The sequence below is a fragment of the Pan troglodytes genome, chromosome 1, assembly GCF_028858775.2.
Source record: "Pan troglodytes isolate AG18354 chromosome 1, NHGRI_mPanTro3-v2.0_pri, whole genome shotgun sequence".
In the NCBI taxonomy this organism is placed as follows: domain Eukaryota; kingdom Metazoa; phylum Chordata; class Mammalia; order Primates; family Hominidae; genus Pan; species Pan troglodytes.
Genome location: NC_072398.2, coordinates 212057027 through 212077151, shown reverse-complemented (window position 1 = coordinate 212077151; position 20125 = coordinate 212057027). Strand labels below are relative to the sequence as shown.

Sequence of the window (20125 nt, the reverse complement as noted above, 5' to 3'; positions counted from 1 at the left end):
TCCCTGCCCTACCAGGTCCCAGCCCTCGTACCAGGCTGATGAGTGTGTCATATTGCAAGGCGGAGCCTGAGCTGGCTGTAACCACACTTGCCCGGAGGAATATCCCCTGCTCTTCTAGCAGCTTCTTGATCCCACGCACATGAGAGTCCAGGGTGTGCAAATCCCGGAGCTGGCGGTACTTCTCTTTGGATCCACAGATGAAGAGCAGAAGTTTGCGGACTTGACGGCGCACAAATGGAGTCTGCTGGATCATGAGGTACTTGAGAAGAAAAACACCAAAAAGAGTAAATGACTCTGGGACTGTATCTATATCAACTGTGGCTCTCACACCCTGGGTTTTAATAAACGGTTATTAAAAGCTGGGGACAGGCCGGGCACGGTGGCTCATAGCTGTAATCCCAGCACTTTGGAATGCAGAGGTGGGCTGATCACTTGAGGTCAGGAATTTGAGACCAGCCTGGCCAACATGGTGAAACCCCATCTCTACTAACAATACAAAAATTAGCTGGCCGTGGTAGCACTGCCTGTAATCCCAGCTACTAGGGAGGCTGAGGCAGAAGAATTACTTGAACCCAAGGGGCGGAGGTTGCAGTGAGCAGAGATCGTGCCACTGCACTCCAACTTGGGCCAACAGAGCGAGACTCGGTCTTAAAAAAAAAAAAAAAACAAAACAAAGGCTGGGGAGAAACACAGACCAAGCTATTTCCTCTTGACCAAACCAGCCTCTCTTAAACTTAAATATCCTTTAATGAGACCAGGAGAAAGAAAGGGAGAGAAAGAAATCAAAGAGGAAAATACCAATATTCATGCATCTCTTCCTTGTGCCCTTAGGAATCTACAGGCAAGCTGGCCTCCACTTCAGCCCACCCAAAGGGAAACTATCAAGAAAAAAACCATTCCAAATCTCTTTTTCAGGTAAAAGAGCTAAAGAGAAGATTGGGTTGGTACAACTATGTAACTCAAAATCCTCATCTGAGGTTTGCTAACAGATTATTCTTCCCAGAGTTAATCTATCTCAGGGTTGCTGTGCTGGTTACTAAGGTTATTAAGCCATTGTCTCTCAGTTCCCAACCCACCCCTACTGACACTGCCCAGTGATGCTGAGGCCAGAATTATGCCAATGCACTACTTCTTTGCCAGCTGGCTCCCTCTTAGGTTCTGCCAACAGGGAGGGACACTGGCAGCAGGAGGAAGAAGGGGCTTGCTTCTTCCCATCTGCCTGCAGTCCTAGCAACAGCCCTGCACCCTGGCAGCCACAGTGAGTTCTAATCATCAACTTCTCTCACTGCTCCCAGCATCAACCACATCACATCCCCGCAGGGCACCCACTTCCTGATAACTGCTTCAGGCAGTTACTATCCCTGTGTTACCTCATGTTTCCTTTTTGTCTTTTTTGTTGTCCAACAGCATTTACCCAATTTCCCATATTGAAATCTCTCTGTTAAGATAACTAGTATACTTTGTTTTTCTGACAGAACCTAAATTATTAAACTTGCCCATTATCAGCACGTGTAGGGGAGTTCAACACACAGAATCAGAAGGTAAAGTATGGCTTGTTTGATACACATCCCCCACAGTTCTACCACACAGTATGTTCCAGAAGGGCAAGACCAAGACCTACAAAGGTGAAAGGGACTCTGCAAGGGGAAATACCAAGTAAGGATGAGGAAGAAAGGGGCCCACAGAGGTGAATGCAGATGTGTCCTCAGCCCAACAAGCATGCAGTTTGGAACTTTCACTTACCTCGGAGAGAAAGTAAAACCACGAGTGGTCAAAGACAGGAGGTGGGATTCGAGAATTGGTGTCAGCAATCTTTTTGATTTGGTATGGAAGCCTCAGTACCATTTCTGTTAGAAGCTGAGTATAGGCCTCAAACACATCAGCAGCATGACCCTGGGAGAAGAAAATCTGCATGAGAACCTGTGACTATCGATTTTCCATGACCACAATTAGGAAAAAGCCTGGCTCATTAGACATATTACATGTTGGAGGTGGTAAAGGGTGCCTTTCAGAGCTGGAATCAAGACTGACTGACAGTTTATTCTATAAACCCAGAAGGCCCAGGCTTCTGCGGCCAATTTAATTACATGCAAAGGTTACAGTGGAGGCAGACCTCACTTCCTAAAAGTCCTAATATTTCACTCTATGGTTTTTGACATTGGGTTGATTGTACTCTGCCTACATAAAGATGAGTGCTAGAAAGGCCAAAAAAATTGAAAAAAAAAAAAAAAGGGAGTAAGGATCTCTGACTTCTATGAGATGTATTCTATCCCTAGAACCAAAATTTCCCATGATAACAAGAAATTGTTAAATAAACCGAGGTGGGCAAGATCACTAAACTCAGCCAAGATTCCTGGCTTCATGTAACACAAAAAGGCAGAGGTAAATGAGAGAATGAGAGATGTGAGGACAGTGGAAACAACAGCTATCCTGCAAGCTGTGTGGTCCCATAAAAAGAATCTGTAAGAGTTTGAGGGTACAACGTGTCTCACATATTCAACTCCCAGTTATTCATCAGTTCTGTATCAAGCACTGGAATTGTAAACAGGCATAAAATATGGTTTCTGCTGAGAGTGTGGAGGGGAAGACAGGTGAAGGAGCACACAGGGTGCTCCGGGAACCCAGGACAAGGCTCTCTTGAGCAGACTTGATGGCAGGGAGTATATGTTAGGGAAGTTTTCCCAAGGATCCAAAGCTCGTGCTGGGTCTTGAAGATGGGCTAGGAATTCGCTAGACAGGAGAAGAAAGGGGAGCAGAGGGAGAGGAAAGAATTCCAGAAGGGACAGCATGAACAAAGGCAACACGCCACATCTTGGGAAATGTGCAGGCTGGCAGGGCTGCGTGTAGGGTGTTATAGGTGACAAAGCTAGAGTCAAGCAGGTGGCTGGGTCCTCCAGAACTTTTTGGCCTGTAAGTTATGGAAAACCACCAAAGAGTCATGAAAAAAGAGCAAGACAACGATCAGATCCACACTCTATGCCTATCGTATTCCTACCCTACTCAAAGCTATTCTGAGGGGGCAGTGAGGAAGAGAGTGGTGATATCAGTTAATACGGACTGGGCATTGATACATGCTAGGCATTGTGCTAAGTCCTTTACAAAGGGCACCTCATTCAATGCTCACAACAGCCCTGTAAAGCAGATACCATCTGTATGCTCATTTTCCAGCTGTAGAAGCTGAAGGTTAGGGAGGTTAGACAGACAGAACTTCTCCAAGCTTCAAGACTGGTAAGTAAGAACACAAGATGGGACTTATCCCAGATCAATCTGATCAGAAGGCCCATCTTCTTAATAAGTACGTTAAAGGGCCTCTCAGTGGTGACAGCACAGGGAATATCTGACACACATGTCATGACCCACAACTGATGACAGTAGCTTGTACCTTCTCATCTTTTTCTAAACTTAATGTGAAACGAGATAACCATGATCTCATTCAATTCCTCCAATTTACAAAGAGGCAGGAACGAGAATCCCACAGAAGGTTGGGAGAAGTGGTCATTTATTCAATCACACCGAGATTAACCCCCACCAAGGAATGCTGGCTCCTTCCTATGGCTCTTCACCCTCAGCCCCTTGAGCTCTCTGCACCGCGAGGAAAGAGAAGAGTGCTCTGAACAAAGGACGAGTGTTTCTTTGATGAGGGAAAGATCTCACCTTCACATACTGGCGGAGAAAGAATGGGCTCATGTCAGGTGGGGAGGAGGTAGTATGTGGTTTCAGCAACTGGCTGGTAGCCACAGGCTCCTCATCATTCTGTTGGCTCTTCCAATATTCCAGCAGTGATTTGAGCACGTGCAGGCAGTAGTCCACAGCCCCAGAGCTCAGTAGAGCTGCTGCTGTGGCACTGGAGATGAGGGAAGATGACTGGGAGACAGAGAAAATACAGAGATGGGAAGAATGGCTTGTAAAAACAATGTGAAATCCAGGTGGGTGTTGGGGATGGGAAACACTCTCACAACAGTCTTAGCTTTTATGGCAGTGAGTGAATCAGGCTCTTGCACTGAAACTTCCCCAAGGAAGTTTGTGAGGTTTTTCAGAACTTTTTTGAACAACCACATGGTAAGACAAACAAAGAAACACATCTGTTCTCAACTCTAACCTTGCTACACGCACATATGCCAGAAGCCAGGGAGGCAAGGATTAAATAACCTTTCCCCCTGGAGGGGACGCGTTTCCTCTTTTATCTTGAGCAACTAGAAAAGCAGCCCAATTCAAGAAGGAGAGAGAAAACTTTCCATTAAAGGCACTTCTGAACAACCCCACCCCACCCCCTGTAGAGTCTTCCATAGAACTAGCTTCCAAAGGAGTTGGGGGTGAGTGATCACATGCATAAAAAAGGAGAAAAGCTACTGTAAATAAGACCATTAGAAGAGCCTTGCAAATCCCAGCAAACCCCACAGCTCCCTAAGCTCATTAAGATTGGATGCAGTTCAGCCTCAATTTCTACCTTCTCTGCTTTGTGCTAATCTCCTTTCACCACACACACATTGCTTTCTCTCTGCTTTATTACCATACCTTATAGCAACATACACTAGGGGAATCCTCTTAGCCACTCTGTGCCTTGCAGAAGAGAGCCCTGCTCTTCAATAATGGAACTTCCAAACCCTTTAACCCCTCCATTGGAGGGATTGTTAGCAAAGACCAGAGCTTGGAAGGGATTCGGGAAAAGGTGGAGGTTCTGCTCTTGAAAAGGTGACAGCTTAGAATCTTACTCCCCTCAGGGAACAATGGCTTTATTCTTACAGAGGACTACCACCCCTGCGCTGGCCCTAGCACTACGCAGACAATCTGCTTACCTTTCCCCAAACCCATGAACCCAAAGCAAAAATACCTCACATATGGAAGACTTGGATCCAGATTTGGTGCGGGACATGAAGACACTCAGGAGTCTCATTACTACCAGATGGACTTCATTCAGGGCGCTGCGCTCATTCTTCTTGGAGACATCCTGCAGGCCAAAGCATAAGTCCAGAAACCTCTACTTACGCGATGCTTGAGGCATCCTCTGAACAAGATCCCTTCAAGTCAAGCCCATCAGCCCTAAAATGTTCCTCAGATTGAATCAGACACAAAACAACCCCCAGTATATCCATGGACTATACTTGGGGTACCTAGAGCCCAATACACTTAGGAGGCCATATTAAGATACGAACAACTAATTTAATGTTCTCACCTCACTGAGCACAAAAGGGCCATGAGGGTAAGAACTTCATCTTTGCCCTCAACTATGCTCAGGGTCCAAAACTATGCTCGGGCCAAAGCAGGCCCTGAATACGCTTTTGTTGACTCAACAGAACTGGAGGCCTCAGTGGATGGTTACCCCTTGAAACGAGGTGAAGTTCCTCTATGAAACGAATGGGAACCTGAGAAAGGATCTCAGCCAATCCTGTTTCTCACACAGTCTGCCTCTCAGATTTTACCTTTTTATCCATACCCAACTCAGCAATAAGCTGGGAGAGTAGGTTGTCTAGGGCCCCCTTGTCTTTCTCATCTTCTCCATCCAGATCTGTAGTGAGCATTAGAATGACCTAGAAGTCAAAGAGAGAAAACACAAAACCCAATTTCCTAAAGAAGAACGACTTGAAATACGGGGTGTTTCAGAAGAAATCCTAATCTTCCTGACATCCCTATCAATCATAACTGTAATCCATTATAGCGTTCTAAATTCCAGGTATCCAAAGCTTCAGTGTTCAGAGTCAGAAAAGTCAAATTCTGATATATGCCACACTTGACATTACAAAAAAATGTTTTGTAAAAAGTTTGTAAAATTAATGGACTAACCTATATTATATCCAAGCAAAGTAGCTTGAGAAAGGGTGGTTCACCAAACTAAGAATTAAAGAACAGTTTTGCCTCTGAGGAAGACAGCTAGTGAGTGGAAGAACAGCTATTGGCCCACACTCTAATATCAACATAAAGACTAGAGACTCAGAATCTCAGAAGTGGGCTTTTGCACTGGCTCTGTCAATAACTACCTGGATGAACTTGTGCATTTAAAAAATTCTCTGACCCTTAGCTTTCTCATTTATAAAATGAAGAGCTATAATTTGTAGCTCAAAAATTAGATTTCATTATTCTGTGGCCTAACACCAAACAAAGGCTTCCAGGTCCTCTGGAAGAGAGATGTGGGCATGCTTAAGGACGGTCCAATCATGACCTGACAGAGATCCAGGTGAGCTAAGAGATACCTGCATGTATGGAATGGCCCGGACACCGCCAACGTTTCGTAATTGAGGCAGGGTCTGCAGTAATCTCTCCAACAGCATTAGACGGACCATGTGCAGCCTAAAAGGGTGGGGAAAAGATAGAAAACATGAGCTGTACTCCAACAGGACACAGCTGAATACAGTTCCCTCCCCACCCCCACCCTGCTACCAAGGTCAACAAGAAGCCTAATGCTTAGGAACAATCTCCAGCATTAAAAAAAAAAAGTTAAGAACTGCCTAATCGGTATGCCAGTCAGCAACACAGAAGGAGAGATCCCACTCTGTTAAAAGAAAGTGAAACTATTCTAAAATACAACTGATGGCACTGAATTAAATCCTACTACAGGGAAGTTCAAAGTATTTCCCAAGCCTCCAGGCCCTAGTAGTTCTCAGTTTCAAAATCAAACCCCCAACTGCAAGATTTATGGCTTTTTTCTAATATGTGGCCCTATTCTGCCTCCAGACATTATTTTCTAGAATTCTGCTATATACAAATTCTATTATCACCCAGCTGCACAGTGACCCAGCCCTTTCTTTCTCACGTTTCCCAAATTCTTATAAAGTCCAGTCACTGCTCTACTCTCTCACACCTTGTCCACCATCTTCCTAATATAATGTTCTGTTTCAATGCCACACTGTCCTACTGGACCCATGAGTTTTCCCGTATAATCAACTGGCCATTACCTAGCCTTCATCTGCAGATATACAGCTGACCTTCTGTACTAAGTATGTGCCCCTGGATCTCTAGCTAATATGCTGATTCAAGAGGATGATGAAAATTAATTAAGGTCCCACTGACAATTTGGTTGCTAGTCTCACCTAATACACAATCTCATACAGATTAAGAATCTAGTTGCTGAATAAATCAATGGATTCACTTTCATAATTAGTAAATGGTCCTTGTCTCATTTTTATCTTGAGATTATTTCTAAGATAATCTATTATCTTACACACACCTATTTTTTTTAATGTGTGATTTGCATGTGTTACATATCTTAGCAGGTATCCAGAATATTGGATATTTTTCTTTTCTTAAAAACAAAATGTTTTTAAATACAAAAAAGGACCAAAAAAATTGTTTTAAAGAAAATAGCTGGACATGGTGGTGTGCCTATCATCCCAGCAATTCAGGAGACTAAGAAGGGAGGATTGGTTGAGCCCAGGAATTCAAAGATGCAGTGAGCTATGATCACACCACTGCACTCTAGCCTGGGCAACAGAGCTGAAGTGAGCTACTGTCCCCAGCCCAGAATATTTTCAAAGTAATACAAGTCTGGATGAAAGTACAGGGTCTAGGGTTGGGTGTGGTAGCTCACGTCTTTCAACACTTGGAGGCTGAGGCAGGAGTTCAAGACCAGCCAGGGAAACATAGCAAGACCTCATCTCTACAAAAAATTTAAAAATTAGCCAGACGTGGTGCCACGTGCCTGTAGTCCTGCCTCAGGAAGATCACTTGATCCCAGGAGTTCAAGGTTACAGTGAGCCATGATCATGCCACTGCACTCCAGCCTGAACAACAGAGCAAGTCCCTGTCTCTAAAAATAGAACGAATGAAAGAAAGTACGGGGTCTTACGTGAATTATAAATTATTGTCATTCTAAAAAGAACTCAAAGGAATGAGCTAACTGTTCTTCAGAATACCACGCATGTGTCTGTTAATAATTAGCCAAGCTAGGTGGGGACTACAAACGTTTAAGAATTGCTCAAAGATGAACAAGATACAAGTGAGGAAAGGTGAGATGACAGCAGCAGTTCAATAGTTTGAACATAAAACATAAGACGGATTTGTTTTGAGATGGATTAATATCTTCAGATTTGGAGAACATACAAGTGAATACACACACGAAGAAAAAAGTCAACAAAATGAGCAGAGTCTAGACTTGGACCAAGATCACAGCAGAGTATTTTCAAACATCATTCATTCATTCATTTTGTCATTTTTTTTTGAGCCTGGGACACTCTGTTGCCCAGGCTGGAGTGCAGTGGCACAATCACAGCTCAGTGCAGTCTTGACTTCCTGGGCTCAAGAGATCCTCCCACCTCAGCCTCCTGAGTAGCTGGTACCACTGGCGCATGCCATCATGCCAGGCTAATTTTTTTATTTTTTGTAGAGACAGGGTCTCCCTATGTTGCCCAGGCTGATCTCAAACTCCTAGGCTCAAAAGATCCTCCCACTTCAGCCTCCCAAAGTGCTGGGATTACAGGTTTAAGTCATCATACCCAACCTATTTTCAAACTCTTACACAGTACTCTTGAAACTTAAAAAAAAAAAAAAAAAAAGTAAACACAGCACCAAAAACTGCAGTTTCCTTTTCTTTAGTGACTTAAAGTAAAATTGTTTTATTTAAAATAATTCATGTTTCAACCAAGCAAAAACTGAAAATAAAACCAAAATTTTTTTAAGTAATTCATTAACCAATTATTTAATTAACTTATTCATGAAAAAAGGTTAATTTAAAACCACTATAGAGAATTCCATTGTCAATATGGCTAGGTTACCTAAATTTACCCTACTCTTAAAAACAAATGAAAATCCTAAGATATAACACCATTTTAGAAGCAGTGATGAGTCTCAAGAGATTTCAAAAAAAATCTACAATCCACCGGGCACGGTGGCTCATGCCTGTAATCCTAGCACTTTGGGAGGCCAAGGTGGGCAGATCATCTGAGGTCAAAAGTTCAAGACCAGCCTGACCAACATGGAGAAACCCCATCTCTACTAAAAATACAAAATTAGCCGGGCATGGTCGCGCATGCCTGTAATCCTGGCTATTTGGGAAGCTGAGGCAGGAGAATCGCTTGAACCCGGGCGGCAGAGGTTGTAGTGAGCCAAGATCATGCCAGTGCACTCCAGCCTGGGCAACAAGAGTGAAACTACGTCTCAAAAAACAAACAAACAAAAAAATCTACAATCACCCAGTATGTTCCCAACCATGGTAAAATTAAAATATAAACCAATAACAAAAAGATAACTAGAAAATTCCCAAATGTTTAGAAATTTAGTAACGTACTTTTAAATATCCCATGGGCCAAAGACTAAATTACAACAGAATTTAGAAAATAATTTGAATTGAACAGCAATGAAAATACAACATTATCAAAACACAACATTATCAAAATATGTGAGCTGCAGCCAAAGCAAGATTAAGATGGAATTTTAGAGAAAAATATATTGCTTCAAATATGGTTTTTTGTTTGTTTGTTTTTTGGAGACAGAGTCTCACTCTGTCACCCAGGCTGGAGTGCAGTGGCGTGATCTCGGCTCATAGCAACCTCCACCTCCCACATTCAAGCCATTCTCCTATCTCAGCCTCCCAAGTAGCTGGGATTACAGGTGCACGCCACCACACAAGGCTAATTTTTATATTTTCAGTAGAGACAGGGTTTTGCTATGTTGGGCAGGCTGGTTTTGAACTCCTGGCCTCAAGTGATCAGCCTGCCTCGGCCTCCCAAAGTGATGGGATTACAGGTGTGAGCCGCCGGACCTGGCTGAATATGTATTTTTAAAGTAGGTTTAAAATACATATGATTAAATGATTTAGGTTTGTATCTCATGAGCCAGAAATAGAACAGGAACAATAGAACAACAACAACAACAAAAAAAGTAAAAAATGGTAAAAAAAAAAAAAAAAAAAAAAAGTAAGTAAAAGAAAGGAAATAATAAAATGCAAGAATAGAAAGCAGACATACAACAGAAAAAAACCAGAACGAAAAGCCAATTCTTTCAAATAAAGTTGATAACCCCTAGAGCAAGACTGACAAAGAATAAGTTACTATTGTCAGAAATGAAAAAAAGCAAATCACTACAGATTGTCAAGACATTAAAAAGATGAGAGAAAAATATATGAACAGGCTCACGCCAGTAAAACTGACAACTTTAATAAAATCAACAAATTCCTTGTAAAATACGATATACCAAAATTGAAACCAAAATAAATAAAAATAATTCTCTAGCATTTAAAGAATAAACCTAATTTTAAATCTTCCCTTAAATAAAGTCCAGACTCAGATGACTTCACTGACTGGTGAACTTCTCTAAGAATTTATGGAAGAAATAATACTGATCTTATACAAACTCTTCTAGAGCAAGAGAAAAGGGGATCATGCCCCGACTTATTGTATGATGCCAGAATAATGTGAATACCAATCCCTGACAAAGACATCTCAAAGAAAAATTTTAAGCCTAAACTAAAAATTAGCAAATCAGGTCACATGATAGAAAGGAAAATACATCATGACTAAATAGGCTTAATAATAGAAAAATCAATTAATGTAATCTATAACCTTAAACAAAATAAAGAAGAAAAACCATATAAGTGATTCAATACATGAAACATAAGAAACTGGAAATCTTGAAAAACCCATTTAAGATAAAAATCTCCCAGCAAACTAGGAACAAAATTTCCTTAATCTGATAAATATCCATAAAAAACCCTTGTGCTAACATCATACTTAATGAGAAAGTATTGAACCTTTACACCCTGAGTTTGGGAATGAGATAATGTTCATCATCATCACTTCTTTCAACATTGTACAAGAGGTCTTAGCCAATGCAATAAGGCAAGAAAAGAAAATTAAAAAGTATAAAGATTGGAACAAAAAAAGTTAAACTGTTATTTGCAGGTGATAAGATTGTGGATACAGAAAATCCACTAGAATCTATCATTAGAATAAATAAATGAGCTGGGTGCAGTGGCTCACACCTGTAATCCCAACACTGGGAGGCTGAGGCAGGAAGATCACTTGAGGCCAGGAGTTCAAAACCAGCTTGGGCAATAGTGAGATGCTGTCTCAACAAAAAAAAAAACTAGGCTGGGTACGGTGGCTCACACCTGTTATCCCAGCACTTTGGGAGGCCAAGGTGGGTGGATCACCTGAGGTTGGGAGTTCGAGACCAGCCCCGTCAACATGACAAAACTCTGTCTCTACTAAAAATACAATAATTAGCTGGGTGCCAGGTGTGGTGGCACATGCCTGTAATCCCAGCTACTCAGGAGGCTGAGGCTTGAGAATTGCTTGAACCTGGGAACTGGAGATTGCAGTGAGCTGAGATTGTACCACTGCACTCCAGCCTGGGCAAGAGAGTGAGACTCTGTCTCCAAAAAAAAAAAAAAAAAAATTAAAAACAGCTGGGCATGGTGGCATGCACCTAGCTACTCAGGCAGGAGGATTCCTTGAGCCTAGGCATTTGAAGTTGCAATGAGCTATGATTGTGCCACTGCACACCAGCCTGGGCAACAGAGTGAGACTCTGTCTCAAAAATAAATAAATAAATAAATAAAAATAGCTGGGCATGGTGGCATGTGCCTAGCTACTCAGAAGGCTGAGGCAAGAGGAGTCCTTGAGCCTAGGCATTCAAGGTTGCAGTTAGCTATGATTGTGCACACCAGCCTGGGCAGGTGAGACTGTCTTAAAAGAAAACGAAACAAGAAACAACAAGAATAAGTAAACTAAGAAAGATTATCAGATACATAGTCAAAATAAAAGTAATAATGAGCTCACTAGCAATTAAAAAGTTACTGGCCAAAGATGTAAGCAGAACTCAGAGACAAAGTTTAGGAAATCTGAAATTTGAAAAGTTAAGGCCAAGATGTTCTGAAGGCAACTTGACCTCCTGGCTGCCAGGACCTCACAGGGCATTTGGAATAGAAATAAAAGCAAAGGATCTTCCTCAAGTGGGGAAGGTCTTCATTTTTTTTTTTTCTTTAGACCTCCTCTGTGGACAGTGGGGAAGGTCTTCAAAGAGAACCTCACAGAAGAACCACAGAAGGCTATACCCTCATTTTAAAAGTAAACTGTAATACATGACTTCCCTTCACACTCTCCCCTGCACCTGCACCCCCGACCCCACTCTAGCCTAGGAGCCTATAAGGAAAACTACCTAACTGAAATCTTAACACTGAGAAGAGGGGAGGAGAAAATGAATAGCTGCTGAGAATATAGTCCAGTTTATAGGTTTTTTTTCCTTTTAATGCTTTTGTGTCCTATTCAATAAATCTTTGCCAAACCCAAGTTATGAAGACATTTTGTCTTTTAAAGGCAATAAAGTGTTACTCTTTGTATTTACATCTATAATTCAACTGATTTTTGCATATAAGATCAGGTCAAGATTCATTTTATTCTATGTGCGTTTCCAGCTGACCCATTATTATTTATTGAAAAAACCCTCCTTTCCTCCATTGTACGTAAGTGTCACCTTTGTTATAAATCAGATGACCAGGTATGTGTGAAGCTGTTTCTGAACTCCAGCCCATTCCACTAATCTATTTGTCTATCTTCATACCATTATCACACTGTCTTAATTACCATAGCTTTATAATAAGCTATAATTCTATAAAGTCCTCTAACTTTATGAATTTTCTTCAATATTGCCTTGGCTAATAGACATAAATGTTAGTATCAACTTGTCAATTTTAACACATAACTCCAGCCAAAATTTATGACTAGGATTATATGGCTCTATATCAATTTGAAGACAATTATCTTCACAATGAGTCTTTCAATCCATAAACATGATGTAGTTCTTCACTTATTTAGGTCTTTAATTTCCCTTAGATTGTACAGTGTTCCGAGTAGAAGTCTTACATATCTTTCAAATTTATTCCTATTTGATGTCTTTTAATGCTACTCAAATAGATCAAGAAATTTATAAATAATTAAGCACGAGGAACACAAAAGAAAAAGAGATTTTAAGAGACATGAAGAAGAGAATATGATGTTCTCACATCTATTTAACTGAAATCCCAGAAAATAACTGAAATAACAGAAAATAAGACAAAAAGAATATCTGATATGATTAATAGATGAGATTTTTCCAAAATAAAAGACACTAGCCCACACATCCAAGAGTCCCAAAGACTACTAAGCAAAATAAATGTAAAGAAATAAATCACATATCCTGGTAAAACTGCAAAAATAATGACAAATGAAGATCTTAAGAGCAGCAGTAAAGACATTACTTTCAAAGAAGCAACAGTTAAAATAGGAGGTGATTTCTCATTGGAAATAACAAAAGTGAGGAAATAACAGAATACCATTTTCAACTGGGGAGGTCGGGGGTGCTGCCAACACAAAATTTTATACCCATCAAAAATACATCCCCAAACGTAAGTTCAATAAAGGTATTTCCAGACCAACAAAATCTGAGATAGTGTAAACCAGAAAACCTCCCTAAAGGAAAATCTAAATGATATCGTTTAGGAAAAAAATAATCCTGGATGGGAGGTCTCAGAGGCATAAAGAAATGTTAGGCACAGAAAATGGTAAACATATGAGTAAAACTTTAACAAACACTGACCTTATAAACTATAAAATCCTAAAGGCTTTAAGAAGACATTAAAAAAGTTAAAACACACAAAGGAGTAAAGTCTTCTAAGATCCTCATATTCTTCAGGAAGAAGGTACAGCTATTAGTTAAATTTCATTTTGGATAAGGTAAGTATGCATGTTAAAATGCATAGTATAACCACTGAAAGATTAAAAACAGAGTAAACAACTTCCAAACTTGCAGAGTTGGAGGGAAAAAGGAAAGAAACAGGAAGAAAAAACTAGCAAGTCAACTCAAAAGAAGGCCACAAAGAAAAGGACACACATAGAACAAATAAGAAGCACAAAGTAATAACATACATCCATTCCAAATCTGTTAGCAATCAACATTAATTATAAATGAACTCAACTATATCAAATAGAAGACAAAAGCAGGCTGGATTTTAAATGTTAAAGTAAATTTTTTAAAAAATCATAGAGACCAAATTAACTGAACGTAAGGGAATTAACCTAGAAATCACATTAAGAAAAATGTTAGAAGATTTTTTTAAAACTCTATCAAAATATCATCTATTAACAGAACCAGAGAAATTCATCCAGAGATGTTAAGCGGCTTACGTTCAAGCAGTAGGATTCTTACGTTCAAGCAGTAGGATTCGGGCAACGTGGAAGGCACTCTTTGATGCCCCCTTTAAATGTCTCTGACGCCTGACTGCATCAGGCACCATTTTTTTTACCTGATAGAAATCATATAGTTCAAAATTCTGGGCCAGGTACAGTGGCTCACACCTGTAATCCCAGCACTTGGGGAGGTGGAGGTGAGCAGATCACTTGAGCTCAGGAGTTCCAGATCAGCCTGGGCAACATGGCAAAACTCCATCTCTACAAAAAATACAAAAATTGGCCGGGCGTGGTACCGCACACCTGTAGTCCCAGCAACTCGGGAGGCTGAGGTAGGAGAATCACCTGAGCCTGGGAGGTTGAGGCTGCAGTGAGCAGTGTTCACACCACTGCACTCCAGCCAGGGTGACAGAGGGAGACACTGTCTCGAAAAAAAAAAAAAAAAAAAAATTCTGACTTACTATTTTTACACTAATGTAACAACTGCTGACCTCAACAAATTCAACAAACATTGTATCATGAGTCTTATTTTCAGGTTTTTCTTCTATTTCTCTAGTTATCTCTGGGTTAAGAATACATTCACTTCACCATCTAGTACTAAACCCCAACACAAAAATGGATTAGGATTTTATAGACCACTTTCAATTTCAAAATGCTCCACCACTGGTATTTCTAGCCATATGCATATATTTGCTATGTCTTATTTCTCCTTTACCTTACAAACATGCTGAACAAGGAGCGCTTCTAGAACACCTAATACGTATACCTAAATGTTGAGCCTCCAGCGGTGCCATTTGTAAAGAGGATGCCATATATTGAGTGTACGGATATTGATGAAACTGGAAAGATTTGAGTAAGGAAGACATGTTTTTATGACAATCACTTTACAGTTACTAAGATATTTAGAGGAGCCTTAAGAGAAAGACCACTTTCTATTCTCTCCGTAATTAATATAAATCGAAGACAAAGACAGACCTAGAGCACTTCCTAAGACTTTAAACTGTTTCAGAAGTTTACACCTTTATATTTCAAAAGAAATATGCTGTTATCACTACTCTACCTCCTGCAATTGATCAGTCCTACTATTCCTGAAATAGTCTCAGATAGGCAAGCCTCTTAACTGTGAAGGACTAGGTCTTGACCTGTTGCTAGTGTGGACATCTCCTTCAGTTTCTCCTTCTCCTTCTCCCTCAGAGCCATCTCCCTCCTGGTGCCCAGTGGTAGTGCTGATGGCTCCAGTGCTTGAGCTGACACTTCCTGGTCCAGCCGGATGCCCCTCAGCTGTAGCATCGCCATAAGCACTGCTCCGGCCAGATACTAGAGGGAAATGGTTTAAAAAGCACAAATCAACTCCCAAAGCATGAAGGAACCCAGTGCATTCTAAAGCAGCAGCAATAGTTAGACAGTAACTGATAGCATTAGACAATAACTGGTAGCATTTTTGTCTTATATGTAAAGCTAAGTAAGACCCCACAGCACTATGTTAAATCACTCTCACAGTAGCCATTCACCCTTCCCCAGTACGTAAGACCCACCTATATGAATGATCTTAATCTCAGATGCTAATACATTTATATCTCATACTTCAGAGGAAACATACACTGATAGGGGAATCTAGAAATTATCAGCTGCTCTTAATCTCCTCTGTAAAAATTGTATCCAATTGCTAACCACAGACTGATATGGAAGGTCAAACCAAAATGGCTTTGTCATGTTCCCTCATTCTAGAGCCCCACCTCATCAGCTAGTAGACTGTGGGGATGGTCTGCTATGTTAACACATCAGATCATTAACAATAAGATCGCTTAAAAAAAACCCTTCCCCAAATAAATGAGGAGGAGAAACCATAGGATAATGGGTTTCAAGGTCACATAATAACTGTTTTAGGCTAATCATGACTTATAATTATGCATATTATCGCAGTTTCAGAGAGGAAAAAAAAAGACTTACGCATGTCATTGCTTTTTTTCCACTAACAGATAATTAGTAAATATCTGTAAAATATTTCAATACTAACCCCCTGAGCTTAAGCCACTAAACATTTGAAACTCGAAAACTGAGGCCAAATGAATTCCACAAGACTTTCAGAGAGTCCACAAGACTTTCAATGAGTCTCTATAACTTTTCTTTGCAAAAACCAACCCCAAGACCCAGGCAGAGATTCCTGTTTTGTCCCCACCCTCTGCCCAAGGAGACAGGACCCCCGACATGGCACATTACCACTGTGCTCGCCAGCCACTGAGTCCACTGCACTGCCCCCGCTCTCCGAGCCCACACTACCACCATGGTCAGCAGGAGAGGTCCGAAGGGTAGAACCATCTGTCGCTGCTGTACTGCCCTCGTCGTCTGAGGCTGGAGCTGAGAGAGTAACGAGAGCTGTTACAGGTTAAAAAACAAACAAACAAACAAACAAAAAACAAAAAAACCCCTCCTTGGGATGAAAGCATCAAACCACATAGTGCACAGGACACAATGCAGTTTATATATCCTGTCGTCAAAGAAAAAAGGGAGAGATTTGCTTTGCTGGTTAATCACTAACAGGAACAAACACTATACACGGTGCATTGCAAACAGTACTTAGACAGGAGTGAAGAAAACCCAGTTCACTGGGTATTTCCTTCACTGTTTTACATTACAGTGCAAGTAGAACAGTGCAGAGATTCAGTAAGAATCTGTGACATGGACGCTGAGTTTTCTAGCTAAAATGCTTCATGGTCACCATTGTTTAGGTGTTACTGACACCTGCTGAGAGATCTGAAACTAGCCATTACCATTCAAAGCATAGAACTCTGAATTTTAATGAGACTTGTTTTGAAATCAGTCAATTTTTGCTTATGTTAGGAAATCACTTAGCATGAGCTCTTGAATCAACCCTGTTTTGGTTTTTTTAGCAAGTGGTCCAGAGGGGAGCTCATTGGGAAATTTCACACCTCCTAATCATCCTCATCAGATGCTAATAATGAAGCAAGGAAATTCCCCAGAGACAGCCACAGCATCCAGGATCAGGGCTGAGCTGAGACAGGAGGAAAATGCTGGATGAGATACATGGGGGAGGAAAGCCAAGACAGCCACAGAGCACAGCAGGAACACGACTGGCACAACACAACAGCAACCTCAGAGCCTGAAATGACAGCAACTAAAGAGACCTGAGAAAAGCAACAAGCCATGGCAGCAGGTGGGGCCAGCCGCTCTCTCCCTTTCTTATCTACCCAGGCTAAAACTTCCAAAAGAAAAGAAAAAAAACAAACACAAGGAAGCATCAGTCTAAAAAACTATAAATCAACCCTTAAATTACTCAGGGGTTGACCAGGTATCTCCATTTGGTCCAACTCTCTATTCAGGAAACATTTTTTTTTTAATCAGATTAGGGAAAAGATTGAAAATAAAGAGAAGATGAGTTCTGGAGATTTGCTATAGATTTTAATTGTCCATAAAAACCCTCTCTCTCAAGCTCACAGATCCTGATGGTTGGTCACACTGAACAAGAATTCTGAAGTATAATCTAGCTTCTTATAGCTCTCCTTTTATTTGCAAATGAAGATAAAAAAGGTAAAAGGTATGAGTTCTATTTCTTGTCTCTCTTTTAATACTGTCTAAAATGTTAGAACTCTGACAAAGAACGCTGGAAGCTGAAGTGGAAGCCCTGTAGCTGATCAGCCTGCATGCCGCTCTCTCGGCTTTTCCGTGGGGAAGTAGCTGAAGCCAGGCAGCATGCAAAGTGTGAGGAAGCGGAGCTGTGCGCGGCGGGGCCGAGCCACAGCACTACACCCTCCACACCCATCTTTCTAAAGCCAAGGCAGAAGCAGGAAGTCCAGAATGGCCTGTCAAAGCAGCTGCCCATTACACTCTCACAGCAGTGGAAACAAGGCCTGAGGGTCCTGAGGCCCTGAGCCGTGCTCCTTGCTGTGGACAGTTACCTGATGCTGTGGTGTCAGAGAGGGTTCCTGCGTCCAGAGAGGAAGAGCTGGGTGCCTGGCCGGACAGTCCCAGGCTCTGCAGGCCCAGGGCACTGCTGCTGCTGCCTGGGAAACAAGTGGAGAGTGAGCACAACATCCCCTCCAGGTCCCATCCACAGCGCTGCTTTGGCCACCTGCTGCCCTCAAGAGTCTCCAAACACCAGCATGTGACCCCCTCTGGCCTAGAGGAAGTTAGCTAGCAGCCACTGCTGTCCACCCACCAAGTTCAGTTACAGAGACGGTGGAATGCTTCCTTCAGCTCAGGCAGGACACAGGCTGGAGGAATCTAAGATTCAAGAGGAAATAACCCAAACTGGCAGAAACTATGAGATTGGCACTCAGACTGAAATTCCCACCACATCCCTCTCACTCTCCACCTGTATCTCTGAACAGCTCTCACCCAGATCAACCTCTCCCCAAATCTGGGGACAAACTAAGTCAGCTGGATATCAGTAACTGCCAAACCCTCTTTTCCTGTGCAAGGCCAATGGGCCGCTTTGTTCTTGGCATGGCCTTCTACCTTGTTGGTCCTGCTGCAGGCTCAGGGCAATGGCTAGTTCAACCATGGTCTCGTCATCTGCATCAGGCGGGATGTCCAGCATGGGGGGGAAGCCCTCTGCGCCTGCCAGCAGGGCCTCCAGGGGAGAGGGATTGCCATTGTTGACATTTTCAGCTGTCTCCAGGACCATCGACTCAGACTGCAGAGAGAAAGCTCTGTCAGTGTCCCATGGTAAGTGGTAACTTTTGGAAGTCCACTGAATAAGAGCTAGAGGAGAGTTGTGAAGCTCCTCCTCCCCTTCTCCTGCTGCCAGAGACTCACCACCATCTCAAAATCTCCATGGTCCACCTCACTCTGTTCCTGGCTTTCCTGACGGATGTGACCACCATTCGGGATCCCTGATGACTGCATTTTCTCATCTGCATCATCATCGTCATCATCATCCTTGTCTCCTGAGTCAAAGAAACCCCAGTCACCTGAAGGTGCTTGCTTTCCTCCCTTGGCACATGGTGCCATAAGTCAGGTGGCAACAAAAACCCAAGACAAGCTACCAGCTAGCACCCTGGGCTTTAGCGGGAGAACTCCAGGATGCTATGCCTGGCCTTGTTCTCTTACTTCTTGGACCTACAGCATCTGGGAAGATGGAGTTGGCTGCGACAGCTTGCCCCCCACAAAAATAAAATGTTCCAGCTGGTGAAGGAAACAACCTTGGATTCCAAAGGGATTTCCATAAAGCTGAGAGATCTAAAACCAGTAGGCCTCCCAAACTCACGCTAACTCTCAGGAGACCTTGGATAAGACAGGAAAAATCATATGATTGGGATCTTTACCTTTTGTCTGTCATGGCAGATTAGAATTTATTTCACTATTTTTTTCTAAAACAACTAGGTCAGTGAGATTTTCACACTACGTAATTACTATGAGAAGAACCAGAATTGAAGTGTAAAACCATTGACTGGAAACCAAGGACACCACTGCAGGTCCTGCCTGTGCCCACTTTTGTGTGAAGGTGAGAAGGCCTTCTAATAAGGAAGATGTCCAGGTGAGACTCCTAATTGTCAGAAGAGGATAGAGACCTCACCTTCCACTTGATGGATTGCTAAAGCTTGTAAATATGTCCGTTAGAAACATAAACTATCTCCACTCTAGGTTCTTGCTAGAGAAAAGAGCCACAAACTGCTGCCTAACCCAAAAGCTTAGGCAAGATAAATGATATGCAAGGAAGATTTTCTGAAAGTCACAAAGTTGTGTACAATCCTCTAGATGTGCACTGTCCACCAGCCACATGTGACTACTGAGCACTTAAAACATGGCTGTCTAGAAGGAGATGTGCCACCAGTGTAAAATACATTCTGGATTCCCAAAATGGTACCAAAACAGGCAAAATATTTCACTAATAAATTTTTTATATTGACAAGATGTAGATATAATATTTGATATACTGGATTAAATAATTAGTAAATCAATTTTACTTTTTACTCTTTATAATATTGCTATTAGAAAATTTAAAAGTACAGGCCAGGCAGTGGCTCACGCCTATAATCCTAGCACTTTGGGAGGCCGAGGCGGGCGGATCA

The 20125-nt window shown here is 41.8% G+C and overlaps 1 protein-coding gene across 23 annotated transcripts in view; it reads right to left on the bottom strand.

Annotated features, from left to right (window-relative positions):
- The window catches only part of UBR4 (ubiquitin protein ligase E3 component n-recognin 4), a 139905-nt gene that overhangs the window by 48894 nt on the left and 70886 nt on the right, over positions 1 to 20125 (bottom strand). For 15 of the 23 annotated variants that reach the window (XM_009449501.5, XM_009449536.5, XM_054680023.2 and 12 more), the window contains 11 exons: positions 18870 to 19000; positions 18570 to 18747; positions 18011 to 18115; positions 16314 to 16451; positions 15236 to 15410; positions 6189 to 6285; positions 5421 to 5528; positions 4832 to 4948; positions 3655 to 3864; positions 1744 to 1893; positions 32 to 259 (listed from right to left, as the gene is read on the bottom strand). In XM_009449501.5, the coding sequence (XP_009447776.2) occupies positions 32 to 259; positions 1744 to 1893; positions 3655 to 3864; positions 4832 to 4948; positions 5421 to 5528; positions 6189 to 6285; positions 15236 to 15410; positions 16314 to 16451; positions 18011 to 18115; positions 18570 to 18747; positions 18870 to 19000 (1637 nt within the window). The remainder of the gene's footprint in view (positions 1 to 31; positions 260 to 1743; positions 1894 to 3654; positions 3865 to 4831; positions 4949 to 5420; positions 5529 to 6188; positions 6286 to 15235; positions 15411 to 16313; positions 16452 to 18010; positions 18116 to 18569; positions 18748 to 18869; positions 19001 to 20125) is intronic. The other 8 variants (XM_009449544.5, XM_054680056.2, XM_054680061.2 and 5 more) reach the window with 2 other exon arrangements.